The sequence below is a fragment of the Rhinopithecus bieti genome, unplaced genomic scaffold (genome assembly GCF_001698545.2).
Source record: "Rhinopithecus bieti isolate Rb0 unplaced genomic scaffold, ASM169854v2 scaffold_11380, whole genome shotgun sequence".
Lineage (NCBI taxonomy): Eukaryota > Metazoa > Chordata > Mammalia > Primates > Cercopithecidae > Rhinopithecus > Rhinopithecus bieti.
The window spans coordinates 2075773-2098145 of record NW_016807225.1 but is presented as its reverse complement, the minus strand read 5'-3'; the positions used below and the strand labels follow the sequence as shown (position 1 = coordinate 2098145).

At 46.4% G+C, this 22373-nt stretch overlaps 1 protein-coding gene and 1 long non-coding RNA gene across 5 annotated transcripts in view; one reads left to right on the top strand and one right to left on the bottom strand.

The window, feature by feature from the left end:
- The window catches only part of FLVCR2 (FLVCR choline and putative heme transporter 2), a 70161-nt gene extending 52822 nt beyond the window's left edge, over positions 1-17339 (bottom strand). For 3 of the 4 annotated variants that reach the window (XR_001887067.1, XM_017880543.1, XM_017880544.1), the window contains exon 1: positions 16283-17339. Coding sequence is in view for 3 of the 4 variants with exons in the window: in XM_017880543.1 (XP_017736032.1) it covers positions 16283-16933 (651 nt within the window). In the remaining variant the exon portion in view is untranslated. The remainder of the gene's footprint in view (positions 1-16282) is intronic. The other variant, XM_017880545.1, reaches the window with a different exon arrangement.
- Positions 16336-21314, top strand: LOC108534934 (uncharacterized). Its single transcript, XR_001887068.1, has 3 exons — positions 16336-18086; positions 19724-19864; positions 21129-21314. It is a non-coding gene; the product is annotated as an uncharacterized LOC108534934 (long non-coding RNA).
- Positions 21315-22373: the final 1059 nt, after the last annotated feature.

The following is a 22373-nucleotide window of genomic DNA, read 5'->3' as shown; positions in this document are numbered from 1 at the left end:
AACTTCCATGTGAAAAAAACAAAACACACAAAAAGTAGACAGTCATGTGAGCAAGCACTCTGTGTGCTGTCAGTAGCTATAACAATCAACAGAAGTGAACAAAAGGGTTTCCCTTCACCTCTGCAAACTTCCCTCAGACCTTGAAAGACCTCTGACATTATGAGATCCAAAATGACAACACTGGACTGCAACATACCCAAGTGGCCATGACTTTGGAACAAGACTAGGCTGACCACACACTTTATGACTGTGACTCCCAAGTCAGCGTCAGAAACTCTCAGCCTCTCTGGGTGATACCATATGATCAGCCAGTCCAGCAAACACAACCTCCTCAAGGCTGGAGTCACTTTCTAGAGCCCTTCTTTATCTGCTAGAATCTGATTTCCACTGCTGAAATACTATCATTGTTCTAGACCTGGACTATCCAGCTGGTTATGTTTATCCAACTAGTTAACCTAGGGGCCATTGCTTACTGGGAAACATGGCCATCTATAAGTATAAAATATACATCAGTTTCCAAAGACTTAATAATGAATGTAAAATAGCACATTACTAGCTTTATTATATTGACAACTTGTTGAGATAATATTTTGGATACATTGGGCTAAATAAAGTATAATCCTACATATAACTACAGTTTGAGTGTGTCCCCCAGAATCCATGTGTTAAAGACTTAATCCCCAGTGTAACAGTGTTGAGAGTTAGGGTCTTTAAGAGGTGATAATGTGGCTGGGTATGGTGGCTTATGCTTGTAAACCCAGCACTTTGGGAGGCTGAGGCAGGAGGATCGCTTGAGCCCAGAAGTTCAAGACCAGCCTGGACAACATAGCAAGACCCCATCTCTATCAAAAGTAAAAAATTAGCCAGGTGTGGTGGTGTGTGCCTATAGTCCCAGCTACTCTGGAGCCTAAGGCAGGGGATCACTTGAGCCCAGGAGGTTGGGGCTGAGGTGAGCTGTGATCATGCTACTGTACACCAAGCTGGTAACAGAGTGAGACCTTGTCTCTTAAAAGAAAAGAAAAGAAAAAAAGAAAAAGAAAGGTGATAATGTGATTATTGCAGGAGTGAACTCATTATCATGAGACTGGGTTTGTTATAAAAGTCAGTTTGTCCTCTCTCATTCTCTCTGACACCCATGTGATGGCTCCTGCTGTGTTATGATGCAGCAAGAGGGCCCTCACCAGATGCAGCCCCTCAATCGTGGGGTTCCCAGCCTCCAGAACCATAAGCCAAATTAATTTCTGTTCAATGTGTATTACCCAGTCTGTGATATTCTATGATAATAGCATAGAACTAACTAAGACAGAAAATTGATACCATGAAGTCGTCTGATGCCATAACAAATACCTGAAAATGTGGAAGTGGTTTTTGAACTGGAAAGGGGTAGAAGGTAGAAGAATTTGGAGGATCAGGAGAGAAAAGTCTGCCATGAATGGAGTATTAAGGGCAATTCTGGCAAGGGCTCAGATGAAGAAAGAACTTTAAGAAGAGCCTAAAGCTTCTCAGGGATTACAGAAGTGGTCCTAATCAGAATATTGGTAGAAATATAGACAGTTACAGACAGTAAAGACCATTCTGATGAGGTGTCAGATGGAAATGAGGAACAAGGTATTGGAAACAGGAGTAAAAGCCATTCTTGTTATCTACTGCAAAGAACTTGGCAGGATTGTGTCAGTGTCCTAGGAATTTGTGGAAGACAGAACTTAAGAGTGATGAACTAGGATATCTGGTAAAAGAAATTTCTAAGCAAAATATTGAAGGAGCTGTATTGCTACTTTAAAGCACATGTAGTAAAACGTGAGAGGAGAGAAATGACTAAAAGATGGAATTTGTAATGAAAAATAAAGCAGAGCAGAAAGATTTGGGCAATCTGAAGGCTAGCCATGTAGACTGAAAAGGTGTCTGTAGGAGAAAAACCAAGGGTGTGGCCAAGCAATCATTTGCTAAAAAAATTAGTACAGACAGAAGGTAACCAGGCCTATACACCAAGACAATGGAAAAAAAAACCCTGAAGACATTTCAGAGACTATCTAAGCAGGCTAGGGTCTTGAGGACAAGTGCTATGGTTTGGACATGATCTGAGTTTGTCGCCACTTAAACTTATGTTGAAATTTGATCCCCAGGGGGGTCATGTTGGGAGGTGAGGCTTAGTGGGAGGTATTTGGATCATGGGGGAGGATCCCCCATGAGCTGATCTCATGGAAGCAGGTTCTCACTCTCATAAGACGAGATTAGTTCCTGCAGAAATGGATGAGTTTCCATGACAGTGGGTTGTTTTAAAGCCAAGAGATCCTTTGGGTCTTGCCTCTTTGCATGTGTCCACTTGCCCTTTGACCTTCTCTGTCATGTTATAATGTAGCATGAAAGCTACAACCCCCTGTAGCCTGCAGGCATGCCCTTGAATGTCCCAGCCTACAGAACAGTGAGGTAAATAAACCTTTTCTTTATAAATGACCCAGTTTCAGGTATTCTGTTATAACAACACAAAATGATCTAAGACAGACAATTTGTACCAAGGAGTGGGGTCGTCCGTAAACAAACCTAAAAATGCAGAAGCAGCTTTGGAATTGGGTAATGGGCAGAGGTTGGAAGAGTTTGAAGACATAGGCTAGAAAACACCTGAATTGCTGTGAACAGGGCATTAAGGGTAATTTTGATGAGGGCTCAGAAAAAGACAAAAAGATGAGGGAACGTTTAGAACTTCTCAGAGATTGGTTAGATGGTTATGACCAAAATGCTGATAGAAACATGGACTGTAAAGGCCATTCTGATGAAGGGAAGTAGTGTTTATTTGGAAAGTAGAACAAAGGTCACCCATGTTACGCCATAGCAAAGAACTTGGCTGCATCACGTCCATGCCTTAGGGCTTTATGGAAGACCAAACTTAAAAGTGATAACCCAGGGCATCTGGTAGAAGAAATTTCTTTTTTTTTCCTTTTTAAAGATGGGGTTTCACCATGTTGGCCAGGCTAGTCTCGAACTCCTGACCTCAGGTGATCCGCCCATCTTGGCCTCCCAAAGTGCTGGGATTACAGGCATGAGCCACCATGCCTCGCCTAGGCAGAAGAAATTTCTAAGCAGCAAAATGCTCAAGACACAGTGTGGTTACTTTGACAGCTTACACACAGCAAAGGAGTGACCTAAAGGTGAAATGCGTAAGAAGCAGAGTATTAACATTTAGAAAATTTGCAGCCTGGCCATGTGGTAGAGAATGAAAGAACATTTTCAGAAGAGGAATCTAAGGGTGCAGCCAAGAGACCTTTTGCTAAAGAGATGAGTTCTGATAGAAGGGAGCCAGGTACTAACAGAACAATGGAAAAAAGGCCCTGAAAGTATTTCAAAGGTCTAAGGCCATTCCTCCTGTCACAGACCCAGAGGCCTAGGAGGACAGAATGGTGGGATGCCACTGCCCTGAGCCACCTCAGGATGCTTCTCCTAGCTGCTCTGGCCAGAGCAGCCATGGCCCAATAGCCCCAGGCACAGCTTGGACCACTGCTCTGGAGAGTGCCAGCTGTGGGTCTTGGTGGCATTCATGTCCACATGGTACTATTGTGCATGCATGTGGAATTCAAGAGTGGTAGGCATGGCAGCTTCCACCTGGATTTCAGATGATATATCAAAAGCCTGGAAGCAGGCCCAGCACAGTGACTCATGTGGAGGCTGAGGTGGGTGGATCACTTGAGTTCAGGAGTTCAAGAGCAGCCTGGGCAAAATGGCAAGACCTCATCTCAACAAAACAAAATAAAACAAAACAAAACAAACAAACAAACAAACAAACAAAATTAACCAGGTGCAGTGGTGCATGCCTATAGTCCCGGCTACTCGGGAGGCTGAGGCTGGAAGATTGATTGAGCCTCAGAGGTCAAAGCTGCAGTGAGCTGTGATTACACCACTGTACTCCAGCCTGGGTGACAGAGTGAGACCCTTTGTCAAAAAAAAAAAAAAAAAAGGAAAAAAGAAAGCCTGGGAGCCTAGATAGAAACCTGCCATGGGGGAGAGCCACCAGACAGCCTCTACTAAGGTAACGCCAAACAGAAATGTGAGGCCAGAGCACAGGACTCTTCTGCAAAGAGTCTTCACTAGGACAATGCCTAGTGGAGCTACAAGGGCAGGGCCACTGCAAGGACCCCAAAATGCTAGAATCACTGGTGGCATGTGACCTCAGCCTGGCTAAGCTTCAGGCATTTGATTCCAACCTGTGAGCACAGTCATGTGGGCTATGTCCAGCAAAGCCATTGGGAAAGGGATGCCTGAGGCATTGGGAACCCACTCCTGTCACCAGTGTGCCCAGGATGCAAAACATCAATCCAAAGGAGATTATTCTGGAGGTTTAAGATTTAAAGTCTGCTGACCAGGGCTTGGTGTGGCTCATGCCTATAGTCCAGGCACTCTGAGAGGCCATGGTGGTAGCATCACTTGAGCACAGGAGTTTGAGACCACTGTGGGCAACCCGGCGAAACTCTGTCTCTACAAAAAAAGACAAAAATTAGTTGGGTGTGGTGGCATGGCCTGTGGTCCCAGCTACTCGGGAGGCTGAGGTGTGAGGATCACTTGTGCCCAGGTGGCAGAAATTGCAGTGAGCCAAGAACTCACCACGGCAATCCAGCCTGGGTGAAAGAGCAAGACCCTATGTTTGAATGGTAATTTTACCCAATGCCTGTGCAACCATTGTATATTAGAAGTAAAGAACTTGTTTTAGAGTTTATAAGCTCATACCTGGAAAGAATGTGCCTTGAGTTTCAGATGCAATTTTGGACTTTGGACTTTTGAGTTGATGCTGAAACAAGTGTATTAGTCCATTCTCACATTGCTATGAAGAAATACTGGAGACTGGGTAATTGATAAAGAAAAGAGGTTTAATTTGCTTCCAGTTTTGCAGGCTGTATAGGAAGCATGATGCTGGCATCTGCTCAGGTTCTGGGAGGCCTCAGGAAACTTACAATCATGGCAGAAGGCAAAGGGGAAGCACACACATCACCTGGACAGAGTAGGAGCAAGAGAGAGAGAGAGAGAGAGAGGGAGGAAGTCCTGCACTCTTTAAACAACCATATCTCATAAGAACTCACTATCACGAGAGTAGCACCAAGGAGACAGTGCTAAATCACTCAGGAGAACTTTACTCCCATGAGCCAATCACCTCCCACCAGGTCCCACCTCCAATATTGGGGACTGCAATTCAACATGAGATTTGGTGGGGACACAGACCCAAACCATATCAACAAGTTAAGACTCTTGGGACTATTGAGATTGAATGACTATATTTTGTATGTGAAAGGACATGAGTTTTGGGGGGTTAACAGCAGAATACTATGGTTTGGATATGATTTGAGTCTATACCCATGAAAAGTCATGTTGAAATTTGATTCTCGGCCGGGCGCGGTGGCTCAAGCCTGTAATCTCAGCACTTCGGGAGGCTGAGACGGGCGGATCACGAGGTCAGGAGATCGAGACCATCCTGGCTAACACGGTGAAACCCCGGCTCTACTAAAAAAAATACAAAAAACTAGCCGGGCGAGGTGGCGGGCACCTGTAGTCCCAGCTATTCGGGAGGCTGAGGCAGGAGAATGGCGTAAACCCGGGAGGCGGAGCTTGCAGTGAGCTGAGATCCGGCCACTGTACTCCAGCCTGGGCGACAGAGCGAGACTCCATCTCAAAAAACAAACAAACAAACAAAAAAAGAAATTTGATTCTCAATAGAGCAGTGTTGGGAGGTAGTGTCTGGTAGGAAGTGTTTGGGTCATGTGGGCAGATCTCTCATGAATGGCTTGGTACTGATCTCACAGTACTGAGTTGTCACTCTCATGAAACTGGATTGTTCTCAAGGGAATGGATTAGTTCCTAAGAGAGTGGGTTGTTATAAAGCTAGGATGTCCCTAGGTTATACCTCTTCACATGCATCCACTTCCCCTTTGACCTTCTCTGCATGTTAGGACACAGCAGAGAAGCCCTTGCCAGAAGCCAGGGCCATGCCCTTGAACTTTTCATTTTGCAGAACCATGAGCTGAATAAATCTCTTTTTTTCATTACTCAGTCTCAGGCATTATTATAGCAACACAAAATCGACTAAGACAGCAAGGTTTCCAGACAGTCACCATGGGACTTCAGCATTCACTGTCCAGAGCTGCCTCGGAACTCTGCTCCCTGCATTCTGGCACAGCATTCCTTGGCTACCCAGCCATGGCTCAAGTGGTCCCAGGTGTGGCTTGATCTGCTTCTCTAGAAAGTATAAACTATAAACTTTGGCGGTATCCACATGGTGCTAATCTGCAGGCGCTTATAATGTAAGAGCTATGGGGCCATGGTGGCTTCCATCTAGATTTCAGAGAATGTCATGAACAGCTTAGGGGCTCAGGCAGAGACTTGTTTTAGGGGCACAGCCACTGCAGAGAGCCCCCACAAGGGTAATGCCTAGTGGAGCCATGAAGTGTGGCTATCACCAAGACCCCAGAATTGTAGAGCTACCAGTGTGCAACACTGGACTGGGAGAGTTGCAGGCATGAGACTCCAACTGTGAGAGCTGCTGGGTGGACTGAGCCCAGCAAAGCTGTTAGGGCAGGGCTGCGTGAGGCCTTGGGGGCCCAGTCTCTTCCCCAGTGTGCCCTTCTTTGACATAAAGTCAAAGAAGACTATTCTCTAGCTTTAAGGCTTAATGTTGTTTTCCCTGTTGAGTTTTGGATTTACTTGGGACTAGTTCCCCTTTTCTTCTTGCCTATTTCTCCTTTTTGGTATGTGTGAATGTTTATCCTATCCCTGTCCCATCATTGTATTTTGGAAGCATATAACTTGTTAGTTTTGGGGAGGTGTTTTTGAAACAGGGTCTCTCTCTCTCTGTCACCCAGGCTGGAGTGCAGTGGCACGTTCACAGTTCACCATAGTGTTGACCTCCTGGGCTCAAGCGATCCTTGTACCTCAGCCTCCCGTATAGCTGAGATGCAGGCATGTGCAACCATGCACAGCTTCTGTTTTTAAAAAATGTTGTCCAGGCTGGTTCTTGTTAATTTCAGAGGTGGAGAGGAATTTGTCTCATTATGAACTGCGCCTTGAGTCTCCCTCATATGTGATTTACGTGAGACTCTAGAATTTGGGCATTTGAGTTGATTCTGAAACAAAATAAGACTTTCAGGGCTATTTGGATAGAATGAATGTGTTTTGTCCATGAGAAGGACATAAAATTCTGGGGGCCAAGGAGAGAATACTACGGTTTGAATGTGTCCCTTAAAGTTCATGTGTTGGGGGGCCAGGTGCAGCAGCTCATGCCTATAATCCATGCACTTTAGGAGGCTGAGGCGGGGGGATCACTTGAGGTCAGGAGTTCAAGACCATCCTGGCCAACATGGTGAAACCCTATCTCTCCTAAAAATACAAAAATTATCTGGGCATGGTGACAGGTGCCTGTAATCCCAGCTACTCTGGAGGCTGAGGCAGAATTGCTTGAATCCGGGAAGCGGAGGTTGCCGTGAGCCAAGATCCTGTCTGTGAACTCCAGCCTGGGTGGACAGAATGAGGCTCTATCTCAAAACAAAAACAATACCAACAGTAAAAGTTCATGTGTTGGAAAGCTAACTCCCAATGTAACGCTACTGAGACATGAGACCTTCAAGGGGTGATTAGGTCATAAAGGCTCTACCTTCATGAATGGATCAGTGTCATTAGAATGAGGGTGGGTTTGTCATAAAAGTCAGTTTGGCCCTCTGTTGTACTCTTTCTTAAACACGAGATGCCATCCACCATGTTATGACGCAGCAAGAAGGCCATCACCAGATGCTGGTCACTTGGCCTTGGACTGCCCAGCCTCTCAAACTGTAAGCTAAATAAATTTCTGGTCATTACAAATTACCCAGTCTGTGGTATTCTGTGACAGCAGCATAAAACAAACGAAGGCATTGACTGACCAATTTCACCTTTTCTTTTTACTTAAAACAAATTTACATCTTTAATGGGCTACTAGAAAATTTAGTTACATGTGACTTGCATTTGTGGTCTGCGTTATATTTCTATTGGACAGTGCTATTTTAGACAGACAGCTGTGGTTTCTATAGAACTGGTTCTGTAAAGTGGCTGTACTCACTTCTAAAAGTAAACTGATTCTCTCCTATTCTATTTCTAGATTGCACTGTGCTATGAGCTACCCAAAGGTCCTGGCGAAGTCCCCTCACAACCTCCATCCTATAGGACTCTCACCTGGGTTAGGACTGACCTGGAATATCTTTTTCAGATCTACATCTATCTCATCCAATACCACCAAGGAAACAAGGTTTTCTTTTGACCCTTGCACAATAACAATGTGTGCATATCACTTAAAACCCCACACAGCTCATTTCCCCTTGAAACAATGCTACAAGTGTTGCTAAAAATTCCAGGCTGTTACCAACTGGGGGCAACTGGTCAGAGCATACCAAGAAAAGGGAAGGGCCTCAGTTATATTCTCCAGGTTCATCTTCCCTCTCTCACCCCAGCTCTGGATTCGCTGGTTTCTTCCTGCTAGAGACTCCACCCTCACCTTCTTGACAATACAATGGCTGTGCTAGGTTAGAAGAGGCAGAATCAGCCCTCTAGCAGCAACTTCAAAAAAGAAGGCAAGTGCTAAGCCCTCACGCTCTACACAAAACTGCTGGAAACCATCACCAATAACCCTGGAGACACGGGGAAAAATTAAATCCTCAGAATCTGCCTTTTTTTTTTTTTTTCACATATATGCTTGATCCACAGAAATACTGACCTACTGAGAGTGGCTTTGAAGGTGGAACTAGGTTTAAATTTCTCTTTTACTACTCAGTAGCTATAGGACTCTGGATAAAGTTGCAAGATTTATCTGGATCTCAGTTCCCTCTCCTGCAACAATGGGGACATAATAGTAGGTGTTTAATAGATATTAGCTTCCTCTACCTTCTTCACCCTTTCCCATAGCAATTAGGTAAAGAAAATGCTAAAAACCCCAAGGAGAACTGAAAATAAATCCTCTATGCTATGATCTGCTTAGTTGTTGTGTGTTTGTTTGCTTTTTAATATAATCTGAATCTTGGCTCCTGGTACAATTTTTTAAAACCTGGTATAGTATCTCTTCGAAGGCAAGGATTATCTTTGCAGCCCTAGCACACTGTCTTGCAAAAGCTAGATAAATACTTGCCGAAAGGAAGAATGTTGGATTTTATGCAAGCAGAAGGTAGTGCTCCTGTGGAGTATGTAAGAAGCATTTGAAGAGAGAGGTCAGAATTACCGGAGTATAAGGGTTATGGTGATCTGTGTGGTCAGGGTCAAAGTGAGGTGACTACCTTCCTGGTAGTAAAGATGAACAGAGGGAAATTTGCCTTTAGATTCGTTTTGTAAAGTTTCTGTTTGAAATGAAAAATTTCTAAATGAAAGGTTGCATTTTCTAAATGAAATTAATAGATAGGAGAAAATAGTCCAATGAGAAGAACTGGGATTTGTCAGGCTTCTGAGCCCAAGCTAAACCATCATATCCCCTGTGACCTGCAGGTATACATCCAGATCTTCTGAAGCAACTGAAGATCCACAAAAGTGAAAATAGCCTTAACTGATGACATTCCGCTATTGTAATTTGTTTCTGCCCCACCCTAACTGATCAACGTACTTTGTAATCTCCCCCACCCTTAAGAAGGTTCTTTGTAATTCTCCCCACCCTTGAGAATGTACTTTGTGAGATCCACCCTCTGCCTGCAAACCATTGCTCCTAACTCCACCGCCTATCCTATAAGAACTAATGATAATCCACCACGCTTTGCTGGCTCCTTTTTCGGACTCAGCTCGCCTGCACCCTGGTGAAATAAACAGCCTTGTTGCTCACACAAAGCCTGTTCAGTGGTCTCTTCACGCGGACGCGTGAAACATTTGGTGCCAAAGACCCAGGTCAGAGGGACTCCTTCAGGGGACCAGTTCCCTGTCCTCACCCTCACTCCGTGAAGAGATCCACCTACATACAACCTCGGGTCCTCAGACCAACCAGCCCCAGGAGCACCTCACGAATTTCAAATCAGGTAAGCGGTCTTTTCACTCTCTTCTCCAGCCTCTCTGGCTACCCTTCAATCTCCCTGTCCTTCCAATTCTAGTTCTTTTTCCTCTCTAGTAGAGACCAAGGAGACACATTTTATCCGTGGACCCAAAACTCCAGCGCCGGTCACGGACTTGGGAAGACAGCCTTCCCTTGGTGTTTAATCATTGCGGGGACGCCTGCCTGATTATTCACCCACACTTCATTGGTGTCTGACCACCGCAGGGACGCCTGCCTGATTATTCACCCACATTCCCTTGGTAGCAAGTCAATTGCGGGGACGCCTGCTTTGGCTGCTCACCCACATTGCAGTCCAGGGCTGCTCCCACCCCCTTCTCCGTGTCTCTACCCTTCTCTTTAAGCTTGCCTCCTTCACTATGGGCAACCTTCCACCCTCCATTCCTCCTTCTTCTCCCTTAGCCTGTGTACTCAAGAACTTAAAACCTCTTCAACTCACATCTGACCTAAAACTTAAGCGCCTTATTTTCTTCTGCAACACCACTCGGCCTCAATACAAACTCGACAGTAGTTCCAAGTGACCAGAGAATGGCACTTTCGATTTGTCTATCCTACAAGATCTGGATGATTTTTGTCGAAAAGGGCAAATGGTCTGACGTGCCTGATGTCCAGGCATTCTTTTACACATTGGTCCCTCCCTAGTCTCTGCTCATCATGTGACTTGTCCCAAATCTTTCTTCTTTCTCTCCTGTCTGTTCCTTCAGTCTGCACCCCAAGCTCTGAGTTCTTTGAATCTTTCTTTTCTACAGATTCATCTGACCTCTCCCCTTCTCCCCAGGCTGCTCCTTGCCAGGCCGAGCCAGGTCCCAATTCTTCCTCAGCCTCTGCTCCCCGACCCTGTAATCTTCTATCACCTCCTCTCCTCACACCCGGTCTGGCTGACAGTTTCGTTCCGCGACTAGCCCTCCCCCACCTGCCCAACTATTAACTCTTGAAGAGGTGGCTGGAGCTAAAGGCATAGTCAGGGTACATGTGCCTTTTTCTCTATCAGATCTTTCCCAAATCAGTCAGCATTTAGGCTCTTTCTCATCAGACCCTGCTAAATATATACAGGAATTCCGATATCTAACTCTGTCCTACAATTTAACCTGGAGTGACTTAAATGTAATCCTCACTGCTACCCTCTCCCCAGATGAACGGGAAAGAGTTTTTTCTCTAGCCTAGTCTCACGCTGATAACCGCTGGCTTCATGAACCAGACCTCCAGGAGGGCATTAGAGCAGTTCCCCGAGAAGATCCCCAATGGAACTTTCAGGCAGATTCCCCAGGTATAGCTAGGCGAGATTACATGGTTTCCTGCCTATTTGAAGGGCTTAAAAAGGCAGCTTACAAAGCTGTTAATTATGACAAACTTAAAGAAACTACCCAAGGTAAAGACGAAAACCCAGCCCCGTTCATGGCCTGCTTAGCAGCAACCCTTAGACGCTTTACTGCCCTCGACTCAGAGGGGCCAGAAGGCCGCCTTATTCTTAATATGTATTTTATCACCAAGTCAGCTCCTGACATTAGAAAAAAGCTTCAAAAATTGGAATCTGGCCCTCAAACCCCACAGCAGGAATTAATCAACCTCGCCTTCAAGGTGTACAATAATAGAGAGGAGGTAGCCAGACAGCAACGCATTTCTGAGTTACAGCTACTTGCCTCCGCTGTAAGACAACCCACAACCACATCTCCAGCATACAAGAACTTCAGAACATCCAAGCCACAGCTCCCAGGGGCTCCTTCAAAACATCCTCGTGGACCTTGCTTCAAATGCCAGAAGTCTGGCCACTGGGCCTCAGAATGCTCTCAGCCCTGGATTCCTAAGCCACAGCCTGTCTGTGCAGGCCCCCACTGGAGGTCGGACTGTCTGACTCACATCACCGCTGCTCCTAAAGCCCCTGGAACCCAAACCCGACGTTCTTTGGCCGACTCCTTCCCAGATTTACTCGGCTTAGCAGCTGAAGACTGACGCTGCCCAATCGCCTCAGAAGCCCCCTGGACCATCACAGACACTGAGCTTCAGGTAACTCTTACAGTGGAGGGTAAGTCCGTCCCCTTCTTAATCAATACCAAGCCTACCAACTCCACATTACCTTCTTTTCAAGGGCCTGTTTCCTTTGCCTCCGTAACTGTTGTGGGTATTGACGGCCAGGCTTCTAAACCTCTTAAAACTCCTCAACTCTGGTGCCAACTTGGACAACATTCTTTTATGCACTCCTTTTTAGTTATCCCCACCTGCCCAGCTCCCTTACTAGGTCAAGGCATTTTAACTAAATTATCTGCTTCCCTGACTATTCCTAGGCTACACCACACCTCATTCCCGCCCTTTTCCCCAGTTCAAAGCCTCCTTTGCGTCCTCCTCTGGGATCCCTCCACCTTAACCCACTAAGTATGGGATACCTCTACTCTCTCCCTGGCAACCAATCACACGCCCATTACTATCCCATTAAAACCTAATCACTTTTACCCCGCTCAATGCCAGTGTCCCATCCCACAGCATGCTTTAAAAGGATTAAAGCCTGTTATCACTCGCTTGTACCAGCATGGCCTTTTAAAGTCATATAAAACTCTCCTTAAAATTCCACCATTCTTACCTGTACCAAAAAATGGACAAGGCCTTACAGGTTTCGTTCAGGTCTGTGCCTTATCAACACCAAACTGTCCATGGGCTTATCCTACTACTGTCACATCGGCTGCAAACTGTGGTGCCAAAGCCATATACTCTCCTATGCTCACTGCCTCCCTCCACAACACCTCCATAACCCATTAATCTGTTCTGGATCTCAAACATGCTTCCTTTACTATTCCTTTGCACCCTTCATCCCAGCCTCTCTTCGCTTTCACTTGGACTGACCCTGACACCCATCAGCCTCAGTAACTTACCTGGTCTGTACTGCCGCAAGGCTTCACAGACAGCCCCCATTACTTCAGTCAAGCCCAAATTTCTTCCTCATCTATTACCTATCTCGGCATAATTCTTCATGAAAACAATGTGCTCTTCCTGCTGATCGTGTCTGGCTAATCTCCCAAACCCCAACACCTTCTACAAAACAACAACTTCTTTGCTTCCTAGGCATGGTTTTGTACTTCTGCCTTTGGATACCTAGTTTTACCATCCTGATTAAACCATTATATAAACTCACAAAAGCAAATCTATCTGACCCCATAGATCCCAAATCCTTTCGCCACTGCTCTTTCTGTTCCTTAAAAACAGCTCTAGAAGCTGCCCCCACACTAGCTCTCCCTAACTTATTCCAACACTTTTCATTACACACAGCCAAAGTACAGGGCTGTGCGGTCAAAATTCTTACACAAGAGCAGGATTGCACCCTGTAGCCTTTTTGTCCAAACAACTTGACCTTACTGTTTTAGGCTGGCCATCATGTCTCAGTGCGGCAGCCACTGCCACCACCATAATACTTTTAGACGCCCTCAAAATCACAAATTATGCTCAACTCACTCTCTACAGTTCTCATAACTTCCAAAATCTATTTTCTTCCTCACACCTGACACATATACTTTCTGCCCCACTCCACTACCTCTCAGCAAGCCGCACTCATTGCCTCAACTCAGGCCCTCACTCTTGCAAAAGGACTATGCATTAGTATTTATACTGACTCTAAATATGCCTTCCATATCATGCACCACCATGCTGTTATATAGGCTGAAAGAGGTTTCCTCACTACGCAAGGGCCCTCCATCATTAATGCCTCTTTAAAAAAAACTCTTATCGAGGCTGCTTTACTTCCAAAGGAAGCTGGAGTCATACACTGCAAGGGCCACTAAAAGGCATCAGATCCCATCGCTCAGGGCAACGCTTATGCTGATAAGGTAGCTAAAGAAGCAGCTAGCATTCCAACTTCTGTCGTGCACAGCCAGTTTTTCTCCTTCTCAGGGATCACTCCACCTACTCTCACACTGAAAATTCCACCTATCCATCTCTTCCCACACAAGGCAAATGGTTCTTGGACCAAGGAAAATATCTCCTTCCAGTCTCACAGGCCCATTCTATTCTATCGTCATTTGCATAACCTCTTCCATGTAGATTCCCGCCTCTTAGAACCTCTCATTTCCTTTCCATTGTGGAAATCTGTCCTCAAGGAAATCACTTCTCAGTGTTCCATCTGCTATGCTACGACTCCTCAGGGATTGTTCAGGCCCCCACCCTTCCCTACACATCAAGCTTGGGGATTTGCCCCCACCCAGGACTGGCAAATTGACTTTACTCACATGCCCTGAGTCAGGAAACTAAAATACCTCCCTCTTGGTCTGGGTAGACACTTTCACTAGATGGGTAGAGGCCTTTCCCACAGGGTCTGAGAAGGCCACTGAAGTCATTTATTCCCTTTTGTCAGACATAATTCCTAGGTTTGGACTTCCCACCTCTATACAGTCTGATAATGGACTGGCCTTTACTAGTCGAATCACCCAAGCAGTTTCTCAGGCTGTTGGTATTCAGTGAAACGTTCATACCCCTTACCGTCTCAATCTTCAGGAAAGGTAGAACGCACTAATGGTCTTTTAAAAACACACCTCACCAAGCTCAGCCTCAAACTTAAAGAGGACTCTGTCTTGAATAGAGCCCCAAAACTCGCCAAACAAACAAGTAATTATGCTAACCCCCCTTGGACCCTCTTGGACAACTCTCTAATTAGATGTCCTAGGTCTTCCCAGTTCTTAGTCCTTTAATACCTGTTTTTCTTCGTCTCTTATTTGTACCTTGTGTCTTCCATTTAGTTTCTCAATTCATACAAAACCATATCCAGGCCATCACCAATCATTCTATACAACCCATGTTTCTTCTAACAACTCCACAATATCACCCTTTACCCCATAACCTTTCTTCAGTTGAATCTCTCCCACTGTAGGTTCCCATGCCCCCCCAATCCCACTCGAAGCAGCTCTGAGAAACATCGCTCATTATCTCTCCATACCACCCCCAAAATTGTTCGCTGCTCCAACACTTTACTATTTTGTTTTGCTTTTCTTATTAATATAAGAAGACAGGAATGTCAGGCCTCTGAGCCCAAGCTAAGCCATCATATCCCCTGTGACCTGCATGTATACATCCAGATCGTCTGAAGCAACTGAAGATCCACAAAAGTGAAAATAGCCTTAACTGATGACATTCTACCATTGTAATTTGTTTCTGCCCCACCCTAACTGACCAATGTACTTTGTAATCTCCCCCACCCTTAAGAAGGTTCTTTGTAATTCTTCCTACCCTTGAGAATGTACTTTGTGAGATCCACTCCCTGTCCGCAAAACATTGCTCCTAACTCCACCGCCTGTCCCAAGACCTATAAGAACTAATGGTAATCCACAGACTCAGCCCGCCTGCACCCAGGTGAAATAAACAGCCTGGTTGCTCATACAAAGCCTGTTTGGTGGTCTCTTCACAGGGACGTGTGAGACAGGATTACCAATCCTTTGTTAAATACACAGCCAGGACTGTACGTGCTTGGAAAGATGTGAGACTGGGAGGCAGTGGTCTGGCTGAAGGACGTTTGCTTTAAATATTCCCATAAATATTTGCTTTGAGTGTTTGGAGATGGCATTCAGGTTTACAACCTGCCCAGCTTTCTGGATCATAACCACATTGAGATGCAAAGAATTTGAGCTTCTCCTTCCAATAAGAAGGAAAGAGAAAAAGATTAAGACATGAACTACCCTTTCTAGGCCTTGGAAATTCAGAGCAAGATTTCTACTCCATCCTGCTGGACTTGGCTCCAAATCCCAGGCAAGGAGTTTGGCACAAAGCACTGTTCCCACTGTCCTGGCTTCGGCTGTGTATAAAACAAGGTAAAAACAGTGCCAAACACCACCAGGCATGGCTTTGCAATTCTATGCAGTAGAGGAGATACTGCACTCTAGGAAAGCTGGTTGGTCCAACTGAAAACACTGCCAAGTTCTGATGACACCAGAATAGTCTGATGCCCAGGGGCTGCTGCGAGAGAGAGAAGCGCATTCCTGAAGTTACAGGTCTAAGTTGGTGGACTGACACAGGTTCAGGAATGACACAGCAAAGGTATGGTATGTTCTAGAAGCATGCTTTCGGCTGGGGCAAGAGCAACTGTGGATGAAAGAGCAGGTCCTCCTGCTTTTGTTTCCCGCCTCTCTTACAGCATCACAATCACTGCCTGTCACACCCAATCACTGTCACCCAGAGTCACAAACACTGTTGGACAATCAGCAAATTACAGCCTACCATACCCAATAGTTAGGTGCAATCTAACACACACCCCTGGGAACATTCACAAACTCTTCTACCTACCTGATTGCCAAAGACAGCCACCGAGCAGGCTGTTGAAACCTCATTAGCCCCAAACCAGACAGAAGCGATGCGGGAGGGCATACCCAGGATGAAAACCTGGGCCACGGAGCAGATGACCTGGCCCACCACAGTGACTGGAAAGAGGTGTGGCTTCAGGCTGCCCAGCTTCACCCAGGCCCCCAGGCAGTTGAGAGCCGAACCGGTGAGGGCAATGGTACGGAGGCCGAACTTCTCCAGCAGCCAAGCCACCGGCAGGAGAAGAGGGATGTAGGTAAGCATGTAGCACATGGACAGCCAGTCGATGGCAAAGGCACTGACACCGTAGAAGTGCATGAAGATGTTATTGATGGAGCCGTACTGGATCCACTGAAAGGCGTTGCACATGGAGTAGCAGCTAAACACCAGGACCACGGCCCAGCGGCGCCTGCTCACCTTGATCACGCTAAGGTCCTCAGGACCCGAGCTACTGGGGTGAGCCAAGCCACTAGGTTGGGCTAAGGCACTGGGGTGGGCCGAACTGCTGGGGTGGACAGAGACGCTGGGGTTGATGGAGACGCTGGGATGGACCGAGACGCTGGGGTCCGCTTGTAGTGCAGACTCCGGCGCAGGGGTGTCATCGCGCTCTTCCTGGTTGGGACCTTCATTCACCATGACCACAGTCTCTGGAAACCTGGAGAAGTGGTGAGGACTCCGGCAGTCTTAAGGGATAGTGGCTTCCGCTGGTCTCTTAGAGTTGAAATAGACTTGCCTATTCCAGAAGAAACAGAGACTCGAGGCTGCGTAAAAGCCTCAAGTGGGGCTTCCTGTGCTCACCCCCAAGCTCCTGCTCCCAGTTTTGCTTGGGGCTGTCTGTTCCCACCCGCGGCGATCGTTGTCCCAAGGCCGGCCGCACACGCTGCAGCTGGCTCCGGACCGCTCCTGCCTTGGGTCTCCCCACAAGGCGTTCCTTGTGCAGGAAAAGTTCTCTCCTTGCGCAGCCACTTCGCCGGCAGAGTCCTCTCCGGGGCCAGCTTGGGGCCTCGCCCCTTCGGGCACACGTGACCGCCCCGCCCCGTCCTGGCTGCCCCCCCACTCCACCCCCCACCCGGTGTCTCTTGCCTTCTCGAGCCGGGCAGCGCAGTTGTTTCGCCACAGCTTGCGGGATGCATTCCTCCCCCACGCCCCGGGAGCCATGGAAACCGCCCGGTTAACCCCCACCCCTTGCACTGTCCCTCAAATTCATTTGCCACCCGCTGTTGGTGGACCCTGCAAGAATATCCGCCTTTCCGAGGTAATCCCCAAAATAGAGCGTCCCAGGTGCCTGTCCGCATGTCCTGCGCACGTGCACCAAAGCCCGGGGCCACCTAAGTGTCCTGGGGAATTCAAGAGAGATTCCCCAACTTTCTTCCTCTTGGCTTAGGCTTCCAGCCCCTTGCTGAACTAAAGAGAGATTTGTAGATTCCCCGGCTGGTTGCGCTTCTGGGTTAAAGGGGAGTTGCAGAAAACTCGCTTTACTGGCTTCTTTCCCTGCGGACGTGGTTTTGTCTTGGGGAGGTTACATTTGAACCTGTTATGTGGGGCTATTATTTCCTGATGGATTCTGGGCGAAGACCCTAGGGTGGCGGGGAGGGAAAGGGGAGTTTGAAGAAACTGAAGAAACTGTCCGCGGTTGTGTAATGGAACGCTTAGCACAGAGCTGGCTCCGGGTCTTGGAAGCTGTCTTTGACCTCAAGCAGCCCTAGTCTGCCACCTGCCGGTCCCAGCCCATTTCAAAGGGCAAACCCTCGACTTGTTGCACTGATCCTATTCTTGGCGAGGGATCCTGGTAAGGAGCCCAAATTCTCCCTGAGTTCAAACAGCAGCTTAGCTACAACGAGGTGTCACTGTAGATTAAGGAACTCCACCTCTCTGCACTTCAGTTTCTTCATCTGTAAATGGGAATGATGAAATAATAGTACCTACCTCACCGTGTTTTGAGACTTGAGTTAATACATGAACGCACTTAGAAAATTCCTGCCACGCGGATCACGAGGTCAAGAGATCGAGACCATCCTGGCTAACATGGTGAAACCCCGTCTCTACTAAAATACAAAACTAGCCGGGCGAGGTGGCGGGCGCCTGTAGTCCCAGCTACTCGGGAGGCTGAGGCAGGAGAATGGCGTAAGCCCGGGAGGCGGAGCTTGCAGTGAGCTGAGGGCACTGCACTCCAGACCCGGCGACAGAGCGAGACTCCGCCTCAAAAAAAAAAAAAAAAAAAAAAAAAAAAAAAAAAAAAAAAAAAAAAAAAGAAGAAAAGAAAATTCCTGCCACGTAGTAAGCATTCCGTGAGTGCTGGCTATCCTAGCAAAAAGCTAACATTTATTGTACAGTGCTAAACAAATTGAATGCAGTATCTCATTTATGCATCACAAGAATTCTGTGATAAAGTTGCTATTGCTGGCCTGCATTTTATAGATAAGAAAACCGAGACTCCAAGAAGTGAAATAACTTCTTCCTGAAGGTCCCAGCTGGTAAGAAGAGCCGTAATTCTCATTTAAGTCTGTAATCATTCAAGCTGTAGCCTAGCTATTCAGGCACAGCCTGTGGATAGCACTGTGGGCACCCTGTGGGAGCTTCTTAGAAGGGCAGAATCCCCTCCAGTGTTAAGGTCTTAAAAAACAAAAAACAACAAAAGAACCAAGAAGGATGCCAGGCCCAACCTAGACCCACTGAATTGAAAGTGTATTTTAACAAGACGCCCAGGAGATTCATTTGTTTGCACGTTGAATTTTGAGGGCGACTGGGTATCACTGCTTCCTTTTTTTTTTTTTTTTCTTTGTTAAACTGTAGACCAGAAAATGAATAACTTGAAGCTCTGGGAAGTGGCTCTGCATTTTGTCTGCACATTAGAATCATATGAAGAAACTCTTAATATTCCAAGTGTTCGGGCAACACCCCCGATAGAGATCTCCCGAGGGTGGGACCGTCAACAGTCTCGCATGCTCCTCGCGCCACCCGAAGCAGAGTGTGCAGGTGGTCGCGCGTGCGTGCCGAGCGGACCGTGGAGAGAAAGCGACCTGAACATCTGCATGTCTCAAGCTCCACTGACCTGAACATCTGCATGTCTCAAGCTCCGCTGGTCATCCCAACATGCAGCCAAGTTAGAACCACTGATTCCCAGGAGAGAACTAGATTCAAACGATCACTCCCTGCTTGAAGGCACCTACTTTTTGGTAGAAACTATAGAGTCTTGGATTATAATGGAATATTTGAAGAGGGAGTTCAGACTCATCTAAGAATTTCTACAGTAATTTAACATCTTGTGTTGTCACTATTCCTCCTGTGTTTCCCATCATTTTCCAGGGAGCACAGAACTCTGTTCTCTTAGAAGGCCTTCTGAGACCTCTCACTGCTTCTTTTCCCTCAGTCATCATGGGCCTCTGCCAAAACTCTTCAGAATATATTCTTAACTTCATTTTACAGATAAGGAAACTGAGGCCTGGAGAGGCGGGTGTGTTACTCAGCGTTCTATAGCGAAATAGCATCAGAACAAGCAGCAATAAAATAGGTGCTCTTTCCAGGTGGCCTTTCCCATGAGCTCTTCTGGGACAGCCCTTCGGCTTGGTGAGAGATTTGAAGGGGCCTAACCTGGGATTCAAGTGAGGTTGGGAATTGCTTTTGTGGTGGAACGAGCTGGATCTGTTGTGAGCTCTGGGTTGGGTCTGCTTAGGCTTGAAGCTCTGTTGTGTCATTCTTACCTTTGGGGTCTTGAGCAAGTCACTTGACCTCTCTATTCATCAGTTTCTGAATCTACCAAACAAGGATTAAAAATACCTGCCTCCAGTCAGGCGCGGTGGCTCACACTTGTAATCCCAGCACTTTGGGAGGCCGAGGTGGGTGGATCACTTGAGGTCGGGAGTTCAAGACCACCCTGGCCAACATGGTGAAACCCTGTCTCTACTAAAAATACAAAAATTAACCAGGCGTGGTGGCATACGTCTGTCATCTCAGCTACTTGGGAGGCTGAGGCAGGAGAATCGCTTGAACCTAGGAGGCAGAGGTTGCAGTGAGCCGAGATGGCACCACTGCATTTCAGCCTGAAAGAGCGAGACTCTGTCTCAAAAACAAAACAAAACAAAACAAATCTGCCTCATAGAATTGCTATGAGAATTAAACAAGCTAATATGCATAAACTGTTTTCAATAATAATAATGATACACTGAGAGCCACCAGGGTAGGGATGACTCTTGGCTGATTCCTAATGTGGGGGATGGAGTGTTGGGGTCAGCTCTATTGAGTAGATACTACATAGAGAGAAATATTCCGTATTTTTTCCATTGAAAAAACATGTATTGAGCAGCTTACTATGTAGCATATCTATCTTTATGATGTTCTATCTATCAGTACAGATAGGTATACCTTGAAGGGTAAGGAGAAATACATTTTAGGGATTGCTTCCTGAAAGGGGGATCTGGTTTCTGGTTCCTGGCTCTATTCCAACTGACACCTTAGGAAGCTTGAGGGAACCAACCTCGGGCATTGAACTCAACCTTGTGTGGCCTCCTGCAGAATGGTAGTTAAGTCAGCCCACTGGAGGCTATCAGCAACTCCTGGATTCAGAGTCAAAACATCACCCTCTTATTGATAGCTTACTACTAGCCAAACAGAGCTATAGATGTAAGAGGCAAGGAGTTTGTTGAGTGCACGGAAAGGCCAAATTTCTAACAGAATGAATCAGGTTAGGAGCCTGCATTATTCTTTCTTAAAAATACCAACACTTGGAATCTGTGAAAACGTTGCCCTTACAAGTCTTACATGCATAATTTATATGTGTAATACTACATGCTCATCAATATTCTGTTTGCCTTATCTCCCACACTTCCCTCAGATTTCTAGCTGTCTCCGGACTTGTGGATATCTTTGTATATCTTGGAGTGTTTAGTGAGATAAACTATGTAACACACGCTCTCAATACATGTCTATAGAGTTGTACTGCACATCACCATGAAATTTTACAAAACTGGAGACAGAGGAGATCCAACAGGAGTTTAGAGATTTTTAAAAAGCAGAAAAAGTTAAAAAAAGAAAAAAAAAACAGGTGCAAAATGTCAACACAGTTGCCTCAAGCCTGGAAACTGGAAATCAGTGGAACAATGCCTTCTGAAGGAAAACCATTTCTTACCTAGAATGCTATATCCAAACTACCAAAAAATCAGTTTGAGAAGAGAATGAAACAAAAAATGATACTGCCTTATCTTCCCTCTCAGGAGGCTGCTGAAGGGTGTGCTCCACCAGAACAAGGAAGGAAACCTAGAGAGGGTAAGATGTTAAGGCTGAGGAAACCAGGAATCCACTACGAGAGGCAAGCAATGGGGATCACCCAGCTAAAGGAAACTCCTGGGTAGACAGCTATCTACCAGGCATAGAAAGCAGCATACTCGGCCAGGTGCAGTGGCTCACACCTGTAATCCCAGCACTTTCGTATGCCGAGGCAGGTGGAACACCTGAGGTCAGGAGTTCTAGACGGGCCTGGCCAACATGGTGAAACCCCATCTCTACTAAAAATACAAAAATGTGCCAGGCATGGTGGCAGGCACCTGTAATCCCAGCTATTTGGTGGGCTGAGGCAGGAGAATCGCTTGAACCTGGGAGGCAGAGGTTGCAGTGAGCCAAGATCGCACCATTGCACTCCAGCCTGGGGGACAAGAGCGAGACTTTGTCCCCCCCTTAAAAAAAAGAAGAAAGCAGCATACTCAGGTTGAAGCTGCTTCAAAGACTCCAAGAAAGAGTTCTTCAAGAAGGTCACACTGAAAGAACCATGTTTGAAAATATTGAGAAGTTTACACAATTGGGGGAAGATTAGGGGTTGGGCTAATGATAAGTACCATAAATATAACTAAGTAAATGGGGGAAAGGAAGCATTAACTCCAGTGGAATAAACAAAACTGTGGAGGAACAGGTAAGAATAATCATGATATACTGATATACCTTAAATGATTTGATTTGCATAGCATGAACACAATCCTAATAAAGTGAACACTGGAAGTCAATGTATCCAAAGCTATGATATAACTCTGTTAGCAGGATGGGGGAGTGGGAAGTGGGCACCTGTGCAGGGTTGAGATGAGGGTGG